Source organism: Mus caroli, chromosome 9, assembly GCF_900094665.2.
Source record: "Mus caroli chromosome 9, CAROLI_EIJ_v1.1, whole genome shotgun sequence".
Lineage (NCBI taxonomy): Eukaryota > Metazoa > Chordata > Mammalia > Rodentia > Muridae > Mus > Mus caroli.
In genome coordinates, this window is record NC_034578.1 from 38,827,274 (window position 1) to 38,851,591 (window position 24,318).

Below are 24,318 nucleotides of genomic sequence, written 5' to 3' on the forward strand. Positions count from 1 at the left end.
CCTGGGTTTATTCCTTAAAAGCAGATCATGCATCCTTAAAAGCAGTACCAGTAATGAAAACTGAAGTGATGAATGTGAAGGAGAGTGGGGAGGGGCATACGGGAGAATTCAGAAGTAGGAAAGGGAAGTAAGAGATGTGATCGTAATCTCAAATATTTTTTACAAGTATAGAAAAATCAGGTTATGCCTTCCCTTCATTCAGTCAACCACTTTATGAACTGTCAAAGGCTGCCACCACCTTGTCCCTCTCTCTCCCAATAAACCTCTGACACGTGGAACTGTTTTGACCTGGTATGCTATGTTTAGACGAGAGCCACTATTCTAACACATCAGCTGCTACATGGCTAAAGTATCAGGGCCAAGTGACCATGGACTGAACCATCTGAAACTAGAACTCAAACCTTTATTTTAAGTTGGTTTATCTCGGGTATTTTGTCATAGTAACATAAAACTAATGAACACTATCAGAGCCACTTCTAGCTCATGTACAAAGAACTATCCCACATGAGCCTGGGATACCTCTGAAGGAAGAGGAAGCTCCCAGAGTCTACCAGCTCTGAGTCAAGCCATATGAGCATAGGATACAGCTGCTTGTACCAATATTCCCATGACTATGTCAAAGATAATGCAAGGGGGGGGGATCCTATGATAGGGTTCAGCGCAAGAAGAAAATAGCAATTTGTTAATTTGTGTTTTAGAACTTGTATTGCTTGGGAATTACAGACTTCCAAGTTGAATTGAAGACTAAGGGAAACATACCACGGATGCTTTGAAAGATAGCCAGAGGTCTGAGGGTATAATCTAGTAGTAGAGTACTTCCTTAGCCTGTCCATGGTCCTGGGTTCAATCCCTAGGACCTTAAGGTGGGGAAGGGATGAGCAATCCTATGGGGCAATAAAAGGCCCACTCCTATTTGTGTGTTTTATAAAGCAAGAAGAGTGGCTAGCTCTATACATTTTACTGAGGTTGTCCAATCTGCTTTTAATTCCTGAGCACAAAACAGAATAGTACTAGGCAAAGGGATTGTATTTTTTTTACCTCCCCTCTACTAGTGAGAAAGACTTTGTACACTAAAATAGCTGGTGATACAATGAAGTGGGCATCAAGATCTGCGTAAGCCGCTGAGAGCACACTCTTCTACTTCAAGGTAGAGTTCATCACACTGGTGTCAGTGCCCTCACACCACAGAATCAAGAACCACAAGCAGAGAGCCTTAGCATCAGGATGTTAGGATACAGAAAACGAGTTTGCTGACTAGCTAAGCTCTTAGACAAGTCACAGAAAACCTTCAATCTCTGTTTCCTCTTTTACAAAGTCACATAGAATTTACAATGGCCTTTCAGCCCCGATGATTTGTTTTAACCTGTCCCATGGGCAGGAACCATGTCTGTCCTGTTCGCTTTATAGTCTTGGAGTTGTAGAGGGTACTGGATAGAGAATGCTCATGAGAGATGCTGCCATGGGATCCAGGGCCATTGACTCTACCACCCAAGGAGCTTCATATCTTACCAATTAGAGCTTGAGATGTGACCTTCTTCATCTTTTCTTTCCCTAATGGCTACCTTAACCTTTGGATTTTCTCTCCCCTTTAACACCTCACTCTTGTAGAATCTGTAGACCTAGAAGAGATTCCAACAGGAGATTCAGTATCTATTCAAGTGGGTTCCACACTCCATTCCTTCCAGCTCTGGCAGGAGAGGCTCAGAACCACACTGTAATGTTCAGGAAAACCATTTGACATAGTCTCTGTGCAGTTGAAATGGAGAGTGTATTCACCAGCCAGCACTAAGTACTGAGCAACGCCCAACTCCTCCTCTTATCCCGTTACATAGACCCATGGAGAAGGGCCCTCACCCAGCTGCTAGCATCTTTTAGGTAGTTCCTATCTTTTCTGTAGAACTGTGATACAACCATGGCTGGAGAGTCAAGTTCCCTTTGTACTAAATAGTGACCATGAGCACCATGCTTGTGACCCATCCTATGTGTGTGTTCACATCTTCCTTACTGTGGCATGCCTGCCAGGGTTCCCTATTTCCCTTTGATGGGAGGCATTCATCACTGACCCTCCTATCTTCTGAGAAATAAAATGAAAGTTTGTGGAGTTAGAAAGGAAAAAGAGTCAAAAAGTTCCTCCTGTGAGCTCCTGTGGACGATTATGCTAAGCCCTTGACTATTCTAACAGAAGAAGGGCAATGTGACCATAGGCTGGCTGCCTGGTGACCGACAGTCCCCTGCCTCCTCCTGTCTTCAAAGTAAGTCTGTATCAAATCTGCTTATAGAAACTACGGGGAGAAGCTGTGGCCCTGCCTTGGACCTCTGAGCTCAGACTTGCCTTTAAGTTGAACCAAGAATAAGAGACATAGCTGCAATGTGGCCTTCTCCCCCGTGTGGAAATAAGCTGAACAGAACTGTAAGTGCACGCAGTCACTGTGACTGAATAAATTGACAAAAAGACACACACCAGATGTTGCCAGCGGTTATCTCTGGGATTACTAGGAAATCTCATTTTCTTCTTGGTGCTTTTATTCTCCCCCAAATTTCTATAATGGATACAAATTCCTTGTCTAATCCCCTTCTTACAAAGGAGCATTACTTAAAATGGTAAACCAGCTGGTTAAATATTTTCCTGATGTATACACTCAAATTTGCTATCAAAAGGGGTCACGTAGAACCGCTCTGGAGTAAGGAATGACATGGGTCAGGAACCAAGTTTCCCAGACTCCCATCTCAATTCTGCCTGTTACTTGATGCGACTACAGGCAAATGTCCTTTTGATTCCTTGCTGCATGACAGTATCAATACCCTGGTTACAAAGTTTTGAGGATTAAATGACTTTAAGTGAGCGAGCCTCAGAAGAATGCCTGGCCCTTGGCAATTATTTAATGCTGTTCATCAGTGTAGCAGCATCGCCATCGATCAAAAGATTCCTGGCCCACGTTGGAGTATTCTCTTCGGTCTTAAACACATTCCTCGCCACTATCCATGAACAGTTTCCTCTATTGTGCTAGTTCTTGGGAGCAGTCAAGCAGTTTAGGGCCTTCGGTATGTCTCTGAAGCCAAGAGCATGCCGTTTTTGTGTTTCCTTACACTCCATGAAAACCACACATGTTCACACACATCCAAGACGGCTCAGCCGCAACCAGGACCAATCCTTCCTCGGGTAATTAATTGGCTTGGCCTCTACCAGAAAGAGATCGAAAACTAAGTCTTAATTACAAATCCTCTCCCTTTGATCAGCCCTGAAGGCTTAAGGAACTGACTACAACCAAAGGGCAAATTACAGAAAAGTCTGATTTACATTTAAATCTGAGTCTTCACCTCCCCCACTCAAAGTTTGCTGATGCCAAGTTTTAAATATGAAATGGCATTGTTTTCATACAGATGTTGCCAAGCATTGCCAGTTGTCATTTTGGCATTCAATAGGGTTATGATATTACAATGACAACATTAGCATTTTCAAAAGTCTATCACTATTGTTCTTTTGTAAATTTTTGCAGGCAGCTCATATTACCTTACACATAATCTTTAAAAAAAAAAAATCAATGGGTGCTAGTATCAAAGCCAATGGGCTAAATTATGAGAAGGGTAGTCACCTCCTTCGTCAGGGATGGTGATCGTCTCAGGCTCACACTGTCACTGCCTTAATGGGAGATGCAGCAGCTCTGGGTAGCAATGAGCCCACCATAGTGAACAAAACAGACACTGAAAACCTCCCACAGTGCACAAAGGGTTTTGATAAAATTGTCCTGACTTGCTGCAAACCAAAAGAATCTTCTATTTTTCTATTCATGAAAATATCTACATAACTACGTATTGTTTTTAAGGTTTCATTGCTCTACCATCAATAAGGAAGATTATGTGTTATATAAATAGCTTGCAAAGAAGCCCGGGGGTTCTTGTTTATTTATCCCTCTGAATTTTAAAATTTTCTAGTTGAAATGTTTCTAAAAATGCATGACCTGTGATTTTTAAGAGTGCCTAAATAAAGTCAGGCGTGGCAGCGCATGCCTTTAATCCCAGCACTCAGAGGCAGAGGCAGGCGGATCTCTGAGTTCGAGGCCAGCCTGGTCTACAAAGTGAGTTCCAGGACAGCCAGGGCTACACAGAGAGACTCTATCTTGAAAGAAAAAAACTCAACCAAAACAAAGCAACAACAAAAAAGAGAATCTATATAGATGACATCACCCTTAAGGATGGGACAAAACAGCATGGCCATTAACAGCACAGCTTAAGAATGGATGGAGTTTAATTAGCTCATCCGAACTGTCATGTTATGATATGTGACAGCTAAGACTGTCTTCTTTAAAGGAAAGATTCATACCTAAACCAAATAATCATTTTCAGAATTAAAGACCTTTTCATAAATGGTTTAGTATAGTAACTAACAAATGTAGATTCAAAAGAAGAGAATCAGGCTGGAGAGATGGCTCAGTTTTTACAGTACTGGCTGCTCTTCTAGAGGACTTGGGTTCAATCCCCAGCACCTATACCACAGCTCACAATGATCTGTAACTCCAGTTCCAGGGGATCTGATCTGCTCTTCTGGTATGCATGTGATGCACAGACATACATATAGACAAAACACTGTACATATAAAATTACATCTTAACTAAACTTTAATTATTATTTAAGTAGATGGGCTGTACTGTGTGAGACTGTCTAATGCTAAATGGCTCTGATAAGCTGTGTTGACTGGAATTGCCTTCTAAGAAAGGTGCTGTAATTCCAAGGCTTTTGCCGTTCTGTTCATGTCAGGGTTCTTGCATTTCCTTAGCATTTCTTCCTGGTTTCAATTTGCTGTAGGCTCAGCAGGGATGAGGGCTGGCATCACATGACCACAGCTGACAGATGAAGTCAGAATGGGGCACGAGTAGAGATGTGTCCCTAAGAGTCAGAAAATGTCCCTCAGAGTTAAAATTTGAAATCAGTGCATAGTAGGCAAGGTAACCTAGACATAAAATGACTCTCACACCTTTCTATTTTAATGCAGTCTGGATGTGTTAATGCCATCTACAGTGTTATATGGGAGGAACTGGTTCCAGAACAAAGCAGACGGGTTAAAGTGGCAGCCATTGATAGCATCCCAGTCCTATCAGCTTTAGAGCCCGCTGGCAAGACCTTTCCAATAGAAAGGGCTGCACGGAGTGACAACTTTAAGGGTCCAAGTGGAGCGAGGGTTTCCTGGTATAGTATCCATAACTTGTTCACTATTTATTGAGCAACCACAAATTTAGCTCAGCTTCTTTCTCCTTCCTTTGTCCTTCATGCCTGCCCACTAAGTTATGACTTGTCTATGAGTGGCTTCCTAGGCAGCTCTTCCCACAGTGGGAAGATAACATTGGCCTGTGACCTCCTCGGGTGACAGGAGTTTTCCATGGGTACTCTTTAGCTAGATGGTGTGATGTTACATGCCAGTTTCATGAGGTTGCTTAGGGTGTGTTTGGCCCTGAGAAAAGAATATACAAGCACATTGCACAGTCTTGAAAACTCAAGTTTAGGTCATAATCAGGTATATTCACCCAGATAGCATGTGTGGTTTGAATAGGGATGGCTCCCAGACTCATGTGTTTGAAAGCTTGGGCTATAGGGAGTGATCCTATTAGGATATGTGTGGCCTTATCAGAACAGGTGTGGCCTTGTTTGAAGGAGTGTGTTACTGTGGAGGTGGGCTTTGAGGTCTCATATATGCTCATGCTAGTGTGGTACACAGTTTCTCTCTGCTTTCTTCGGATTAAGATGTAGACCTCTTGGCTCCTCTAGCACCATGGCTGCCCCCATGCTGCCACGCTTCCCACCATGATAATGGAGTGAACCTATGAAACTGTAAACCAACCCCAATGAAATGTTTTTTTTCTTTATCAGAGTTGCTCTGGTCATGGTGTCTCTCACAGCAATGAAACCCAAACTAAGACAGCAGGGAAACAACTTGCTCTGACCATCTCCTGATCCACAGTTATGAGATGGCTGCTGCTGCTCCGTGGTCCTTAGGAGATAAATGCAATGTTTCTCTCTCGGGCTCACTGTGTGTAAGACGTGTTCTTAGGCACCCAGCTCACCTTCACTGCTGTACTTTCTTCTCACAGATACAAAACTCACCTCCTTAACAGATTGTCCCATACACAGGTACATTTCTCAGCAAGGCACTTGAGCCAACACCCCCTACGGAATAATTCTATTTACTTCCAAGCAGCCACTACCACCCCTTCCCACTCATCTGCCAGCGTAAGACTTTGTGTTCTTCCAGGATCCGCCATCTGAGACTAGCTCCTTAATAACAAAATTATCCCAGGCCTTAATGTTCTCTCCTCTATGACATAAATACCCCCTTCAAAGAGACAAATCAGCTGCTGCTTTGGAGACTGTGTTAAGCTATCTTTATTGCACTCAAAAGAACAACTTTACGACACACACAGTGGATATTTAAATAGGTGATGGTGGTGCCTTTATTTTTTTTCATTTTTTTTTAACCCAGTTAAATTTTTATTCAGTGAAAAAGGTTGACACCGAGACAAAAAAAAAAAAATCTTAAAGTTGTGCAACAACGTAGTAAAATCTTCAGCAGAAATCAGTGACTTGGAGACCTAGCCGAGGCGATCGAAGTTATAAATAATCTAATTTTACTTTGGAGAGAAACAAGTACACAGTGCTTCATGTTAAATAAGAGCAGAACAGGCCTTTATTTTGCTGCAGATCCTCCCGACTGCGCCTAAAGTGTTTAGTAAGTCTCAACAAGAGTCTTCATCGAGGAGTGACATGGAATCTCTGAGGGAATTGATGCTCTGCTCTGGCATCCATGTTCAGTCGATGAAGTCCTCACACACATGAAACCAGTACCATTCTCGGGTTGTCACTCAGCTCTGATGATCCAATTTATAATATGGCTGCTCAAAATGAGTGGGCAGAAACACATGCAACTGGTCCTCCCTCTGCTCCGTTCAGTGATGCTATTCTGACAATGCGCTTCTTGTCTGTGGAGCCAACAGTGCACATTTCCTGCAACCTAGTCCATAGCTCTGTCTTGCATAGAAAGTAGTCTATATAAGCTTAATGCTCTGGCTTTTATTACATAAAAGTTGTACCTGAAAGGCAGCACACACTCCAGCTAAGAAAAACGCGACAGGGATGTCGAGATACAATCCCGACAGAGGGTAGCTTCTGCAGCTCAATTCTTACAGCTGCGATGGGGATGCTATTCAACTTAGATATATGTCCGAGTCCCTCACCTCTCTGCTGAAGGAAAGAGAATTCTCGAGAACTCACCATGGCCCTCTTCATGGGACAGAGAACTAACATATGAGATGGGTGTGGAACCAGGGGACTAGGGTCTTGCTAGTTGTGCTGATGACCAGGGGCATCTGAAGGCAAGGTGCACCAAAGAGACACTGGTGCTTATTTGTAAAGGGCTCAACATACCATTGGCCTTCCTAGCTCACCTCCAGACACCTAGTGCCTTCTAAAGGGCCTGTTCTGTGTTGGAGAGTATAATTCAATCTAGCAGGCCATCTGGATAGGACAGAACACACAAGGGAGTATCCCCAGCCAGCTTGTAGTTAGTCCTAGTGATGCAATCAGAGGTAGAGTCTTAAGAGCCACTCCTCCCAAAGACAGCCAGTTGCCTGGCAGCAGGCTGACCTCTCTAGCTTGCCAGGCACCAAGCAGTGATGGAGACTTTTCACCTGTCTCCTCACATGTGGCCCCTCTCCAAGTGTCCTTGGAGGAACTCTTCTCTGTCACTAAACCCACATAGACCCATGTCCCACACAAATCTCAAAGGGTATTCAATATAGAAAAAAGAAAAATCAGTTTCCACACAGTCCACAGGGCGCCGAGTACCTGGTGTTCCCTAGGTTTCATTTCCTGTGAGGTGGGAACTTTCCAAGACTACACATAGCTTATTTCTACTTCCTACTGTCAGTCCAGCCTCTGGACTCTTGCAGACGGCAGGGATACATCAACACCTCCGCAAAGCAGAGGGAAACGGGAGTGCGTGCTTGAGAAGTTCACAAAAATATACAATGTACACATAGCTGCATCTATCTGCCTTGGTCTTCAGGACCTAAGCTCTTCTATTTATATAAAATACTCTAGCCTTAAATGGCTACATGTTTTCAAACAGCACAGTGCATCTTCCGAGGAGAGGGGTGGCAGTGGGTCTGTACAGTACTATGGATCAGCGTCGGGAGGCCCTGGAGACTGGTTCTGATGCTTGGCAAGAACCCACACTGCCTTCCGGAGACATATGCTCTGGGAAAAGGCTTCACTGAGGAATAATAGAAAACAATGCCTCCTAGCCTTTCACACCAGCTTCTACAAATGCCACCGAAAACTTGGCAGGAAAAGAAAAGAAGAAAATATACTTTCCTAGTGGTTCAGTTCAATGGCTTGCCTCCCACCAGACTGTTAATCCTTCAGCTACTTAAAGACTTTATTTAAGTGGAAGTGGTAGGAAGGGAGGAACATTGAGCAAAACTTCAAAGCAAGACAAGATAAAGCTGAGGAAATTCCAGTCTGGGGGGAAAATAGTGAAAGAGAGGGCGAGAGGAAAGAGGAGAAAAATAATTTGTAAGAAGACTCCTTGTTCCCAGCATTTGACACCAGGAGCTCTGGCCAAACGGCACACTATGTATCTACAGGTCAAATGCTCATTTGAAATACATATATATTCTAAGAAAAATTGGCTCTTATTTTCCAAACAACCCTCAGCTCAGGTAAACTGAGACCTATTTCCACCCAAGAATGATACTTCTAGTTCACAGAAACTAAGCACTTGTGAGGAGGGACACATTGCACGGGAAGGAGGCAGGTTTCACAAAACTTGCATATAGAAGACATGTGTTCAGAGGCATAACTTTGGGATATTCGCAGAGCTTGCTGCTTTTCCGCTGGGAGGAAATCCTCAGTGAGGTTGTTCATACAGCACAGGTCACTGCAGGTTGGACGTCGGTGCCTGAAGGACGACAGGCTGAAGGGCGAACGGGTTGAGGCCACAAGGGAGTCCACAGAACTTTCAAGTGGCCATTGACTTGATACAAAGGGATCGGGGCAGAGGGGAGACTTGTTTAGACAATCATGGCGTTTCACAGAGAAAGCAAATGAACAAATCTACGGATGGGGAAGTCAAATGCTTAGATCTTCTCCATCCCTGGCAATACCTACAGACTCTCTATGGATGGCTTGGGGCACAGGCTAGGGAGGTGGAACGAAAGGGAAGGGATCCAGAGAAGGCACAGACCAAATTCAAAATGACTGCATATATCAGAATGGACACGTCAGTTTTTAAAACCCAATATAAAATTTTACATTTGAGATTCTTTGGTGGTGAGTAAAAACGAAAGGAAAACTCAAATTTAAAATGGAGACATGGCATACAATTGCAATGCATACCTATTATGGCACAGATCTAGAACTTTCTCCCACAACCACAATAATGTTTTTTTTTTTTTCAAGTGACAATGATCCCAGTGTATAAGAAAGCAGTGTTATCACTTGGCAGCTTCCAGAGGTACACTTTGTACAGAGACATGCACAGTAAAAGCCCACGGATTCCTAGAAGACAGGAGGCTATGGCTTGCAGGGCTTCCCAGGCTACAGGGCAGTTGAATTGGAATCTAGCAGTAACCTAGAATTCTCTTCTGCCAAACACCTGACCCTGACACATGAGCAAATAAAAACAGATTGCTCTTGCTCCCCACCTCAACCCTGTTGGGCAAGGGGCCCTTCACACACGGGGTTTCAGACAGCCACTAAAATATGGCCTTATACAGAGTTCCAATAAATTAACAAAAACAAGAGCACAGAACCCTTCCCCCACAAGACACCCACATACTTATGTAAACTAAACCCAAACGAGACGTAAACTCTGAGCAGTTTTCAAGGAGAATGCACTCCGTCCATTACTCTCTCTTGAAGGTTTTATTAAATACATTTCTGTGTCTTAGAAAAACAAAAAGAATGGTCAACTTAATGAAGCAAAATGATCTCACAGACTTAAAAGCATGCCCAGCAAGCGCAGCCCTGTAAGATGACATCGATGTCAAATCAAAGAATGTGGTTACTAAAATCAACCTGGTTTCAAGTTCACAGTTGATACTACAAAGTTTATTCATTCCTTCCTTTCCTCTTTTTTTTTTTTTTTTGTAGTTTTGGCCCATATAAAAATAACATATTGCAACTCAAAGTGCATCTTTTAAAATAAACCATCAACTATCTTTATCAAATAAAATATTTACACCATTTGGTTTCTAATGAGAAAAGCTCTTCACGCTATCACCATGGGGACATCGTCTGAGAATCCAGTAATCATGGGAGCATCTTCATCGTCCTCTCCTGAAGATAAAACAGTCAGGCCTTGGTGAGTTCCGGTAGAGTTCTAAACGGCCCGCATGCCTCCACCCTGCCCGTGCCTGCCGAACCCCGGCTAAACCAACACTAACTAGCCATGTTCCAGGTTACCAGTTACCCTCTCCCCATCCCTAGATGACCGCACTAATTTAATAAATAGTCATTTCGAGTAAAACCTGTAGAAGGGTGACTCTCATCTCCTACAGCTAAATGGGTGTGTTGGTTTCTCTTACTTGGCTTATCTCTGTCTACATTTCTGAATCTGGACTGTTCTGAGGAAATGGAGACTGGGGGGCAGGGGGGTGGTTTAAGAATCCTGAGGGCAGCCTCCCAGGCTCCCTGGCTGTCCCTTTGAGACTCCTGGTCTTAGCCTTTAGTGACTATTAAATGTCATCCTAATAGACCAACCAAAAGGAGGCACCCTAGTCATTCAGGGTGCTCCTGGTGCTTGCTGCACCTAGAAAGGGAATACAGATGATCTCATAGCATCACTAGAGTGGAAAGCATACTGCTTGATAAACAGAAAAGCAGCAACAACTAGTCTATAGGAGAAGTAAACCCACAAACTCACATCCGGTGCCTTGATGTTGTGGGAAGTCTTTCCCACATCCTCTACATTACATGACCTGGCTCCTAGCTCTGTCAGTTTAGGGCTGGTAGCATGCAAGGCCATCTCATAGGGATCCAACGATTTCCCTTCCCCTTACTGTGCATAACCCCACAGAGTAAGAAGCCTGTATAGGTTGGGCCAAGGAGACAGGCGTGGCTGACTGAAGGGCTTCTCCCCTGTTTGGGGCCAGGACTATACAACTACAGAGAATATGGCGTTCTGATTAAGGAACAAGAAAAGGCAAAGATCTCAGGAGCAGGAGCACTGGAGAGACACCTGTCCTGAAAGGATGTACTGAGTCTTCCCCCACTTCGTGGTGCTCATTTGCCCCTGGTACCCCTGCTTACTTACCTAGGTCATCCCCTGAGGAGAAGATGGCCGAGCCCAGCCTGGAGCTGTAGTGGCTATTGGCGAAAGCGCTGAAGCTGCTCTGTAAGCGACGGTGCTTTGTGTAGAGGATGGCAAAGCCGACACCCAGGCTCAGCAGGATCAGGAACAGGATGGGAACCACCACAGCTGCAACATCAGTAGACCGGGCAGCCTGGATCACTGCTGCATCTGCACCTGTGGAGGCAACCAATCCCAGTCAGTGAGCCTCCTACCTGAGGGCCAGCCAGAGAAGGATGGACCAGGCAACTTCCCCATGCCCCGCCCACCCACCAAAATAGAAAAACAAAAAGCCCAGTGTTTACAAGGGTTCCAACAAACCAGCTTGCTTTTCTTATGTGGCATGTTCCAGCACATGCGTGAAGGCTGATGTTTCCCAAGTACTTACCATGAGCCCGTAGACCGTGGGCCTTGCACATGCAAATACAGTAATTACATTAGACTCCTAATCACTGCCTTGTTGGTTATTTAGATAATCTCTTGGAAGGGAGACCTTTGTTGGGGCATCAACGCTGATTTCATTAGCATTATTACTTAAGGCCGCTTGCTTGCCTTACATAAGAGGATGTGAAATCAGACCACTAATTAACGAGATTGCAATTATTTCCCCTACTTGGCACCAAAGTCACTCTACATTGCAATTACCTGAAGCTCCGTTAAGTGATATAAACGAGATTCCTTTACTGCAGCAGTGCCTCAACAGCTCATGAAGTTTTATGGTTTTCCCCCCTCTTTCTCTTAAGTACAAAAAGAGAAACAGTGTTTCTGTATACAGCTGACATCACTCCTAAGCGGCTCAGCTGTCTATAACCCGACAATGATGCTGCCTTCTCAAGGTCTTACACAAATGCTGGCTTTGGCTTTAGATGGCTCACTGACAGATCCGGTACCCACTGGGGCTCTGAAGAAAGGCCAGTCCCCGTTCTTCAGCTCCACACCTGTAAGGGCCATGGTCTTGAGAGTGAGTAAACACCGCTCATTACAGATCTTGGAGCTAGCCTGAACTTGGGGCAGGGATATGGAGGTCTCGAATCAGTTTTAGCAAAGGAGGCAGACTTTCCTTAGGCATAGTCTCTATAGACCTTGGGGTTGTTTCCTGGTTTGGGGGGAGATCTCAGAGAAGGCAGGGATTCTGGCAGATAGAATGCCCATTAAAATGGACCAGAGAACAGCCATTTCTTGTGAGCTTAATCTAGAAATTCAGTATGTATGCTCTCTAAATTTCTCTCCTTTTCTAACCAGGAAATTAATATTAATATTTTCCAGCCTATCCCAGATGGTAAGGTGATAAATTAAAGGAATCCTCCCTGGGTAGAGCTTGGAGGAGTGGCTGGACCAGCTGTCAGGGAATTCATGGTCATTTTTCCAATGTGTATTGCACAGACTAATAAAAAGTGGTTTTGTTTAGAACCAGGGCTTATTAAAGAGAAAGTCTATTATCAGGAGTTTTGCCGTTTGTTTTCTGTAGGACTTTCCCAGGGCCTTGACTCTGCCATGACTCTCCAGAGGGAGGCAGAGGAAGGAAGTATCCACTCTCAGGAAGTGCTAACAGTACAAGATGGGGTGAGCTGATGACATGGACAACTACAGGTCTGTTAGCATCCTGAAGGCTCGGAGACAAAAGCCACCAACAAAACTCCTGCTCATCTGGCCTGATGCCAGTCTTCCTTGTCATCTTGACTGCAGTTACTCCATCCTACGAAAGACTTGAGACATGTTTCTGGGTGTTTCTGCGAGGGTCTTTCAGAGGAAGTGAGGGGAAAGACCCACCTTTAATGTGGGTGGCACTGTCCCCATGGGCTTGGTGCTTGGATGTAATGGAGGAGGAAAAGGGAGGAGCCAAGCGCCAACTGTCCACTTCTGCCTCCTAAATGCTAATGAGCCCTGGGCCCCTGCCTCAGGCTCCGGCTGCCATGCTTTCTTCTCTGTGATGAACTCTATCTCCTCAAACCGCCAGCCAAATCCTTCCACTCTCAACTTACTTCTCGTATCATATCTAGTCACAGTAACAAGAAAAGAAAGTAACTAAAACACCGCTCAACGGGGTACCTTGCGATCACGGTACCATGGGTGCTCAAGACGTATTGATCAACTACATCAGTACCCAACTAAGTTGGCGCCTAAGTGACTTTCTCTGGCACACAGGCAGTACTTGAAACGTGTTTTAGAAAGATTATCAGGAAAACCAGCCCCTGCCTCTCCGTCCTCAGCCCAGGACCCAGAGAGGACGGCGGCCACAGGGAGACTCACCTGAGCTCAGCTCATCGTACAGCAGCACGGCGGGCTCCCCACAGAGCTGGCTACCAAAGAGACACCGCGCTTGGACCGTGAAAGTGTAGTTATGACCCATCTTCAGGTTGGACACTTTAAAGAAATTGTCCGTAGTATTCCCGAGGTAAGCGGTGAGATTCACAGCACTGTCAAACATGTGGATCTCATAGCCCTGTAAACAAGCACACACTGGACCATTCAGAGGTTTGAATAAGGGACCTGATGGTTTCTGTCACTAGCTCCAGCTAAAGGTGATACCTTACTGCGGGCTTTTATGTATGCTAATATACTTCAGTTTTCTTGATAGTTCTTTCGATGATATGATTGTGATATTAAATTCAGAAAACAGGACTTACCCTACTTACAACGTGCGTAAGAAAAAGGTGCAAGGTATGGCAGCTGGAGAGCCATCTCAACCATCACATACTCAAAGCTCGGGCGGCAGCTGCTGTGTCCTATGCCTCAAAGAGCCTGGGCATCTCAGTGATGCTGTGCAGTGAGGGGATCTGACTAGCGACACCCCCTGGTGGCAGTGGGTGCAGGCAAGCCCGGGGGGAACATGCAATCAGAAAGGGAGGTAGGCGCCTCCCTACGACAGAGTGTTGGAAGACTGCTCTCATTCATTTCCTGTCTCCTTGCTTTCTAGCTCTTTCTAGCCTGATCCCAGAGCCAGACAGCCTGATGCACTTAAGACACAGAAGCACTTAAGCAGGTTGTGGGCTTAGAAGCACTAAGCTTTTTTCTGATGATCTTTCTAAAACACATTTCAACCTGCTTACATGCTTCTAAGGAGGATAGGATGAAATAATCTCTCCCCTTGTCACCTCAGGAAATCCCTGACCGTTGCGCTAGGAAAGTGATAGGCCAGACCCCAGATGCCAGCTGGGATCAGGCTGGTGGCCAGGTTCCCTGCTGCCCTCCAAACCATCCAGTGCCAAACTCTGTCCCCAGTGGAGCCCCCCACATTGTCAGTGTCTGTTCCTACTCCATGGACCTGTGTCTAATGTTAAGCCAGGAGGAGGAGAGGCGATCTCACTATACCTGTGCCAGCACCCTCCATTAGAAATGGAACCCTGACCTGTACTGTCAACTCAAAGCTGGGCTTCTGCTGCCCAGATAGGCTCCCGTAATGGCAACCGGATGCCAAGATGGGCTTCCCAACACCTGCCTGGCATCCCACACCTGTACCTCCTCTTACAAGCTAGTCATCAGTATTTACTATCTGGTGTGAATCCAGTGTGGAACATTTGTAAAATATGTTACAAGGAAGCAATGAAAAATGATACAATGTATACAAGCCACCTCTACTTCCTGTTAGGCATTTATGTTTCTTCCTCCTAGCATGAAGTAGACTCTATCAAATTTTAATGCATTGCTTTTCTCAAGAGTAAAGTCTTAGAATAACTAGGTCAGGGAATGTGAATGTTTCAATGTTTCTGATAAGTAGTACCAAAGAGACTTCCAAAACTTTGAACTAACTTATACTCCCAGAGGGTCATCCCCAGCTGCCCCTCACACTAGGGCTCCATGTCTCTGTCACTGGCTTGCTAGGGGCTGTTTTGTTTTGTTTTTTTCCTGCTCATGGCTGCTGGAATACCTTACTGTTCACTACACTTTTCAATACTGGAGTATTTCTGGGTAGATTTGATACTCTTAAGGAAATTTACCACGTAGATATCCCAGATATGGGAGCTGTGAGGACTCTCACAGACGGGGAAGACTTCCGGGGTGAGAGCCTGGCTCTCACATTACACTGCTTTAAACCCTTGAAACCCTTGGGCTCTTCGCCCACACTGTTCCTCCAGGTGATGGTAGCTGATCCTCACAGCCTTACTGCGCTCACAGCCCTACTGTGCTCATACTTTTCTTTCAAGGGGACCAAGCCAGCTCCACTAATAATGAGTCCACCCTCCTGGGTAAATCACTTGGGTCTCACAACTCCTTCCTTCCCATGGTGGACAGAGTACTGGCCTGCCAATAGCAAAACAAAGGGTTTTATTTTCTTGGTTTTTTTTTTTGTTTTTTTTTCCCCCACAAGCCAACAAAGTATCTTCATGTACTTCTTGCTCCTTCTAATTACTCCGGGGAGACCGTGACAAGGTAGGTGCTAGGTTGAGAGTGTGGCTCAGTTTCCTGGTGCTGGAACCTTAGCCCAGCTGTCAAAGGGCCGGGAAAGGGAGGCACACTCGGTTCTAACGCTGAGCACAGTCCGGCTTCAGGAAGCACCGAGGGTCCCCCACTCACTGCTCTCTTCTGAGGACAAGTGTGTGGCTGGTGAGTGCTGAGTGCAGGCATTCTTGAGCTTAATATAAACATCTCACTCATCAGCACGTGGTCCTTACATTCTCACACCTGCTCCCCCTGGTTCCTCCCTCCCTCCCTCCCTCCCTCCCTTCCTTCCTTCTTTCCTTCTTCACGCTGCCTGCCATGAACCGATCTCTAAAGCAGAGTGACGGTAGCCAGGGCTCCACAGTGACCGAGGCCGCATGAGGAACTTACCCTGGTTTCATTGAACTGCTTTTCCTTCAACGCTAGGCTTTTCCAAAAGAGGAGAACGTGGTCGTTTTCCGTTATGATTTTTAAGGCATCAGGTGCTGATAACGAAACTGAGAGTGCAAGATTAAGCAAGTTGCCGTTAGTAGGCAGGTACCAGATCTTTTGTCTCCTCGTCTAGAAAAAAGGCTAAAATTGCTCCCAGCATCCAAGGGCTGGGAGAACAAAGATAAAACACGGATGCTGCTCTGTGTGGCCTCAGCTGTCACTGTTATTAGTCCTTTAACCATGAGATCTTGGACAGTATCTAAAATTATAGCCCCTGGGAATCGAGGCCAGACAGAAACAGATGACAGGCAGAGGCAGCAAGGAACAAGGAGAACAAGTTATGTCTGGACACAGGACCCTGAGGTGGACAAGGAGACTGGTCCCAGTCCACCACATCATCACCAGGCCTGGACCCACGAGACAACCGTTGATAGTGTTTGCCGCTATGGAGGCAACTGAGTTCATGACTCACTCATCAGACAGGACCCTAACTGACCGTCTAGCCCATAGCTTTGTTACCCTCCATCCTAGCTGCCTGATCAACAAGAGGACCACTGTCAGCTGGGAAATGCTGTCAGGTTCCTTAACTCTCTTGAGCATGCCTCTCGTAAGACACACTAAGGGAGGGTAGTGTGAAAAAGACTCAGAAGTTGGATGCAGCTCAGTGGTAGAGTGCTTGTCCAGTTAGTATTCTAGACACTCTTGAGTTTAAGTCCTCGAATTGCACGCACACACACACACACACACACACACCACGGACTTATGATGTATGTGTTCTCTTATTTTCTGTTTTCTCGAAGTCTTTTGTAAAGATATATTATAGATTTATCATATATGTTATATTGTATATAAATACACATATTTATATACAGAGTCTTATTTATATACAGAGTCTTTCTCTGCCCACTGAGCCATAGTTCCACAGCTCAGGAAAACCTACATTCCTGCCTGGGTCTGCTGTAGCATGGGCAGAGAAGGAGAGCGCTTGCGTGTCTTAAGATGCCATGACCCTCCTCTATGCCCAGGCTGCAGTGATGCGGTCGCTTACCGTGTAGCAACGCTTACCTGTGGTGATTTTTATGCTGGAATCCTTGCTCATGTTTCCCAGCTGGACAATGATGTGGTATTTCCCTCCAGGTTCCAGCTTGCTAAGGCTGAACTCCACAGTGCTGTTGTGGGATCTGACTTTGTAGCTCCTGTCCGTCTTCCTGATCAGATCTTTCACTGCAATGGCGTAGAACTAAGACAGGCAGAGGGAGGCTCTAAGTAGCAGCCAGAAGTAAGGCCCTTTCACTTTAAATCAGCTACTGATTGTCAACACTACTTAACACAAGGTAAATACCATTGTTTTAGTCACGGTTGTATCGCTGTACAGCAACATCATGGCCAAGGCCACTCTTATAAAAGAAAGCATTTACAGTTTCAGAGGTTAGGCCATGCTCACCATGGTGGGGAGCATGGCTGTACAACTGGTGCTGAAGCCATAGCTGACAGTTTTACTTCCTGATCCCCAAACCTCCTGAATCCTCAAAGCTCACTTGTAGGGACACACTTCTTCCAACGAGGCCACACCCCCTAAACCTTCTAATCCTTTCAAACAGTTCCACCCCCAGGTGACTGAATATTCAAATATGACCCTATGGGAGCCATTCTTATTCACACCACCACAGCCATGGGGCAGTTAACTTACCACCTTGTTCGGGAAATAATAAGAGACAATGTCTGTGCGCTCCATACAGACACTTTCTTTTTTCATATCCTCCCAACATGTAGTTGGATATGGAACTCAGGCATGGGGTTGACTATTCTGAACTTCAAAGTTTTAATGCCTTTTGGAAAAACTTAACGCCCTTTGGGACAGCCAGGGTCTGTCACAAGTATGCATAAGTATCAACTAGATGAGGGGTGAGAAGGGAAAGGGAAGAAAAAAAGAGAAAGAAAAAGAAAGGAGAAAGGGAGATAAGAAAAAAAGGAAAAAGAGAAAGGCAGAGAAACAGGATTATGCAAAAGGAAGAGGAGGGAGTGAAAAGCTGGGAGGAAAGCAAAATACTCTAGGGAAAGCCACATTTATCGTGGCGTCAGGAGCTAGCTTCGGTCTCTTCATCCTGTCAACAGTTTCTGGACACTGTCAGAGGGAAGGCCAAAGGCGCTGGATGAGATGTTCAACCCCAGCACTAAAGCACAAAGAGCCCCACCTGCTCTCTCCCAGGCCGCTCCTCATACAGGGAGTGCAGAGGGAAGGACATAGGATGGCCAGGGAACTCAATCACTGGGAAGTATATGAGACTCAGCAGCCAAGAGGGAACCCCACTGCTTGGGTACTGTATCGGGTGAGGCACAGAGGTCACGGCAGTCCGGAGTAAGGAACAGTGCAGGTGTTTCTAGGATTGGTGCCTTGAACTTTTATTTTTAGCAAGGGAGAGCAAGCTCTCTGGAAAAAAAATCCAGATGGTAGGTATTTTAGGAGCTGAAGGTCTTAGGACCTCAATTACTCCTTAGGACCACAAATAATCCTACTACAAGTGGCACAAAAAACAGACACAGGTCTTACATACGCAGATGGGTGTGGCCTAGTTCCAATTAAACATTAATTTAAAAAAATCATCCATAGGTTGGATTTGGCCTGCAGGTCTTCATGTGCTGAGCTCCAGCTAATGAAGGGGACATGGGTAGGTGAGAGAGGACCAAGAACTATGGTGGCAGGAAATGATGGAGGAGGGCCAACTCAGAAGGGGTCCCTGTGAAGGTCTGTCTTTGACCACACAGACATGGGGACAAGGCCTGTTGAGCTGAGCTACTATGCCTGTGTTACCTGTTATAGTAGCAGATCCTTTCCACCCCGTTCCCTGTCCCTGAGCAAGCCAAGAATGGGCACAGTAGCCCTCGCACATGCATGCACACGCGTGCGCGAGCGCGCGCGCGCACACACACACACACACACACACACACACACACACACACACACACATCCCTTGCTGACTCACCAAGTCCTGGTCAGGAGAGTCATAGGGCGATTCCCATTTGATGAGTGCTGAGGTTTTGCCTATGTGGACCGCGTGCAGGTGCCGAGGTGGAAGCCTGCTGTCTGGGATCATCTTTACTACAACGTAGTCAGAAGATGGCCCTTGGTAAGGGATCAATACCCGGACCTAGGGCCCAAGCACACACAGGAAAAACAATAACACACAGGCTCATACAACCTCTCTTCAACTGCTTTTCAATAAGCTAAAGACACATGATCACAATTAAAATTTGGTTAGCACAAAATAATATGAAATAGTTCTCTGACCAGAAATGCCCTAAACATATGTAAGCATACACACACACACACACACACACACACACACACACACATACACGCGCGTGTGTGTGTGTGCAGCCTATCTGTAAAAATCTTTTTCACACAACCATGCTTTCCCTCCTAAAAGTTAATAATATGGATTCTGATTTTTTTTCCCATATGGATACATTCATCACTGCCTTCTTTTGGACAGTTGATCTATATTCTACTCCATGGATTAAGCCATAATTTATTTTATCAATCTTTCCTTGAAAGATTCAGGGTTGTATCGGATCTTTTGTACTCAATAAGTAATACTGGCCAATGTGCTAGCTTCATTTGTTTAGTTAACCTTGCACATGTTAGAGTCATCTGGAAAGAGGGAACATCAGGTGAGAAATTATCTCCATCGCTTAGCCTGTGACAAAGTCTGTAGGGCGTTTTCTTGATTGAGAATTGATATGACCAGTCCACTATGGGCAGTGCCACTCTGGCAGGTGGGCCTGGGTTCTATATGAAAGCAGACTCAGCAAGTCTCAGGAGGCAAGCCATTGAAGCAGCCCTCCTCTGTGGCCTCTGCATCAGCTCTGGCTGCCTCTGGCTTCCTGCCTCAAGTGCCCTCCGTGATGGACTCTAACCTGTAAGATGCTTTTGGCCATGGCGTTCTTCGTCTCAGCAGTAGAAAGCAAAGCAGGACAGCCCACACCCCTTTCTCCACAGTTTGGCAAGCATACGTGTAACACTATAGACATTAGACGCTAGGGGTGGATTTGACACAGACATTTTATTTATCTGAACTTGTGATTCATTTACCTAGTGACCAATGCTCCACCACTAAGCTGCACTTAGGAAACTGGCTGTGGGAACTTACACAGAAGACAAATCCAGGTCCCCAGGTCCCTCTCATTCTAGGGTTGAGCTCAAGAGCCCTGAGGCTTAATAAATCCCCTTAAAATACTGGAACTCCTGTTCTCTGGTGGAGAAAGCTTACCAGAAACAGATACTGCTCATCCTTGCTGACGATGACTGTCTTATTGTGGAGCGAAGTAGTTACGCTCTTAGGGTTTCGGTAGAGGTCAAGGAAGGATGTGGCATAGAAAATACCATACACCTAGAAAAAGGCAGAGAAGGGGAAAGGCCGTCAGCTGATGGGTCTGTGTGTGTCCCCATGGTTTGAAATTGCTACCTTAAAACCTTGGAAGTGCTTGTAAAGTACCCAGAGAAATACTCCCTCCACCTTTAGTATGCTGAGCATACTTAGGAATGGGCACGCCTGGTGTGCACCTGCAAAAGTGACCCTGGGGCAGCTCCTGTTCACAAAGAGCCTCTGCTTGAGGAGGGATGGGCAGACAAGGAAAAAATCACCTGTTCCTCTACAAGAGCAAATGAGAAGCACTGGATGTTGTCCCGAGGCCTGAATGAGGTGTCAGGGCAGAGAGGGGCTCGTCAAGGGGCAGTGACATCATACAATCATACAGCAGAGACAGGGGAGCTGAGTGGCTACACTGTGGGGTGGGAAGCCGTGGAAGTTGTCAAGTCAGCATGGGAATCTCAGCAGCATGAGGACCGGACACAGGAGGACAGACACAGCCAGCCTTCCCAGCACCCCCCTTTCCCTTTAGTAGAGCCCTGCTTTCTCTACCACCCTGGAAGCTGGAAGAGCCAGTAACAAGGTGTCAGCCAATGAGATGTAAGTAGAAGTGCTCTGTAGGGTGGTCCAGAAGGCTCTTTTAGTAGCAGAACTGCCTATCTTCCCCCTCTCCGCTGCCCCCCTCCCACTCCTGCTGCCTGGAATGCAGAAAATGAACTGCAGCCCCAGAACTGCAGCCCCAACAGGCTGTCTGCCCTTGAAGATGCATAGCAGGCTGTCTGCCCTTGAGAAGACCTTGAAGATGCACACCATTGGCTGGAGATGGCAAGGCCTATGCCCCTTCCAGGGTGAAAGTGTCTTGCTTCAATAGAGGCTTTGAACTTCATTTGACCAAGGAAGGGCATGCTTAAAGCACATTCTACGGGTCCACGTAGAATGAGGGAATCTTAAACTGGGGAACTGGGAACCGGGCTAAGAATACAGGCAAGGAATGACAGCTGAGTGTGTTTACACGGGAAGGAGAGAAAGTAGGATCAGAATCCTTCCTCCCCTGAGTATATGCACAGGAGGCCAGGTTCCTGAAGAAAGAGAGTGTATGTCTGCAGGTGTCCTGGGCACAGAGAGGGGACTGACAGGGGGTGTCCACTTCCTGTAACTCTGCTCAGCAGCTGGAAGTTTGGAGAAGAGGGATCTTAGGTAATGAGAGAGGAAAGGTGGCCTCCCAGGGATCGGTTAACTGAAAGGAGCCGGGAAGAGAAGAACTGAGGGTATCCCGAGGACAGAAAGCAAATGCACACAGGATAGCGAAAAAGGAAAAAGTGAGGCTCAGGGCTTACGTGGGGGGCCCGGTGCTCAGAAGGAGGATGATCTCATTATAATCAGGCCTGTGGAGCAGGAGGTGGGGTGACTAGGATGAGTCCCCAGAGCGTGGGAGGAGTTGGGAGACAAGAAAAGTCCCTCACAGATGGTGAAGAAGACAACCGCGAGCGCTGCCAGAATGCTCAGTGACGAGACGGGAGCAGGATATGGCTGCCCACAGTAGGCCTCATTTCACTCATCCCCTATGAAAGGTGCTGTGTGTGACCAGTGAATGCCCAAGCCAGGCTATGGCGGCACATAGGGCACATAAAGAGAGGTCCTAGCCCTGTGGGCTGCTCCGCTGTTTTGAAGGCTATACCGTGTTCCTTCTGGAGGGCTGCTCAGTGGGAGACGTGGGCCAGCACCACGCTGAGCCTCTTAATAGAGAATAGTGACTGCCTGTGGTAGACTCTCCTCATGCTGCAAGCAGGGGTGGTGTGCAGAGCGGGGATGGGGATCTTTGTCACCGTCTTCTGCTCAGCATCACACGGTGAGCCATATAAAAGAGCAGAGGCTAGTAAACTAAAAGATGTGACCAAGCCCACCGCTCAGGATGGGCTCCTTAGGGCATAAATGCAGCACTCCATCACATGTGGCCTAGCCCGTGACAAATATCTGGGAGCATCTCTGAGGACAGCAAAGTGAGGCCAGGGATATGGGGGGAGATCTGGGATGTCAGGTCCCTCCAGGGGGCAATCCCGTGCTGGCCTGGCAAGTGACTTGTGTCTAGGCAAGGAAAAGAAGCAAGAGCAGCAGGGAAGAGAGCGCCATGGCTGTCTGGGGGCTTAGGCTAGGAGAGGATTCAGACTACCTGGGGATGGTCATTCTTGTCCACTTACCACATTCTTGGGGCCAGTCCAGATGCACTCCACTGCAGTCTGATTGATGGCCTTGGCTTTGAGACTAGGAGCTGGTGGACTGATGCCTCTGGTCAAGATGTGCTCAAAGGCCAGTGGGCTATCCCCCAAGTCTGTCTTGGCCCAGGCAGAAATCTCATAGGATGTATGAGCTGTCAGATTGCTAACTGTGAAAAGAAGGAAGGGGGATGCCATGGCTGGAGGGCTGACATGGGGTGACAGTCAAGGATTTGGTTGGGTTTACACGCACCCCATTTTTCAATAGTTTGCAAATTCATTTACTATTCATTAGTATTTAGCAACGTATGTCCGAAAGACTAGGTAACGTCTAAAGCTGACTGTGGGCATACAATTGTCACAACATTCCTGCAGTTATTTGGCCTTGTGGAGCAGGAGACTTGAGACTCACACCCATCGACCCAACTATCCCAGGAAACCAGAGAGGGTCTCAATATCTATGAACAAGGACATCCATGGTCTGCTACAGTAAAGCCCTGGCAGGGGAGTGGGGAGTCCTTTTCTTCAGTTTAGCCACTGAGCAACTGCCCTTGCCCCAGTAAATGATCAACCAAGCCATGTTCATGAGCGCAGTCCCAGTTAAAGTCAGAGCTGCAACCCAAGCACTCAACTGGTTAAGACAGGAGAACTGTCAATATGAGGTCAGTCTGAGCTACAAAGTGAGTGCCAGGCCAACCTGAGCTAATATGGTATATGAAAAACCAAGGGCTGTGAGCTAATTCGTTTGTCAAGGATTTGCCTAGCATGCACAAGGACCTGGGTTTAATCCCCAGCACAGACAAAATGTAATAATAATAAATAACGATGATGATGACAGTGCGATGTTGACAGTACTCGTGATCTCTTTCATAAGACTAAGGAGGAGGGGATAAACCTGTGAGTGACAGTCCTTGCAAACGGTCTGGAAGAAGAGGACTGGAGAAAGCTCCCAAGCCACTCACAGCACCCACAAGCAGCCTTTGGTATTGAAGGTTTTTCTCTTAGAAATACATTAGAATCTTCCCGTGAGATCATCTCCAGGCTAAGGAATCTCAATAGGGCTTGCACTTTGCACAGGGTAAGTTTGTTCTTCTGTGTAGTTGACAAGTCTTTACCGAAGGACAATCACTCAGTAGGGCTTGTGCTACCTCTTACTAGCTGAGGGGCTGTCAAACTAGACAGGAAGCAGGCAATGGACTCTGGATGGATTCTTACAGTGTATAAGCACCTAGCAAGGGTCAATCTGGCTCCTTAGAGCTTCTTCTTGGGCAAGGACTGTCTATATGAAATCATCTCTAGAGAAAACCCCCTCGCATACCCGGCCCCACTCTGCCAAGCTCCACTCCCAGGAAAGCACTGGTCTAGCTTGTGCCTTCCTGCTGGCACACACCGTAACTCGGGGTGTTTGTTACCTTTGTGTGACAGTGCACTCCCTCCACGGAAGCTCAGGGTTTTCTTTTCTTGTTTGTGGGCATCAAATGACCAGAAAAGGTTCACCACGTAGCCATTGACCTGCCAAGAACCAGAACGCGTGAGACATGATCTCCTGACGCAGACACAAAGACTACACCCGGCACAACTGGCC

General features: G+C 46.4%; 1 protein-coding gene across 1 annotated transcript in view; it reads right to left on the reverse strand.

The window, feature by feature from the left end:
• Positions 1–6,357: 6,357 nt before the first annotated feature.
• Positions 6,358–24,318, reverse strand: part of Sorl1 (sortilin related receptor 1) — a 155,911-nt gene continuing 137,950 nt past the window's right edge. The window contains exons 40-48 of the mRNA XM_021171441.2: positions 24,146–24,245; positions 22,719–22,903; positions 20,422–20,541; positions 19,135–19,299; positions 17,216–17,390; positions 16,109–16,215; positions 13,589–13,781; positions 11,303–11,515; positions 6,358–10,326 (exon numbers count right to left, since the gene is read on the reverse strand). Of these exons, the coding sequence (XP_021027100.1) occupies positions 10,259–10,326; positions 11,303–11,515; positions 13,589–13,781; positions 16,109–16,215; positions 17,216–17,390; positions 19,135–19,299; positions 20,422–20,541; positions 22,719–22,903; positions 24,146–24,245 (1,326 nt within the window). The 3' untranslated portion in view covers positions 6,358–10,258. The remainder of the gene's footprint in view (positions 10,327–11,302; positions 11,516–13,588; positions 13,782–16,108; positions 16,216–17,215; positions 17,391–19,134; positions 19,300–20,421; positions 20,542–22,718; positions 22,904–24,145; positions 24,246–24,318) is intronic.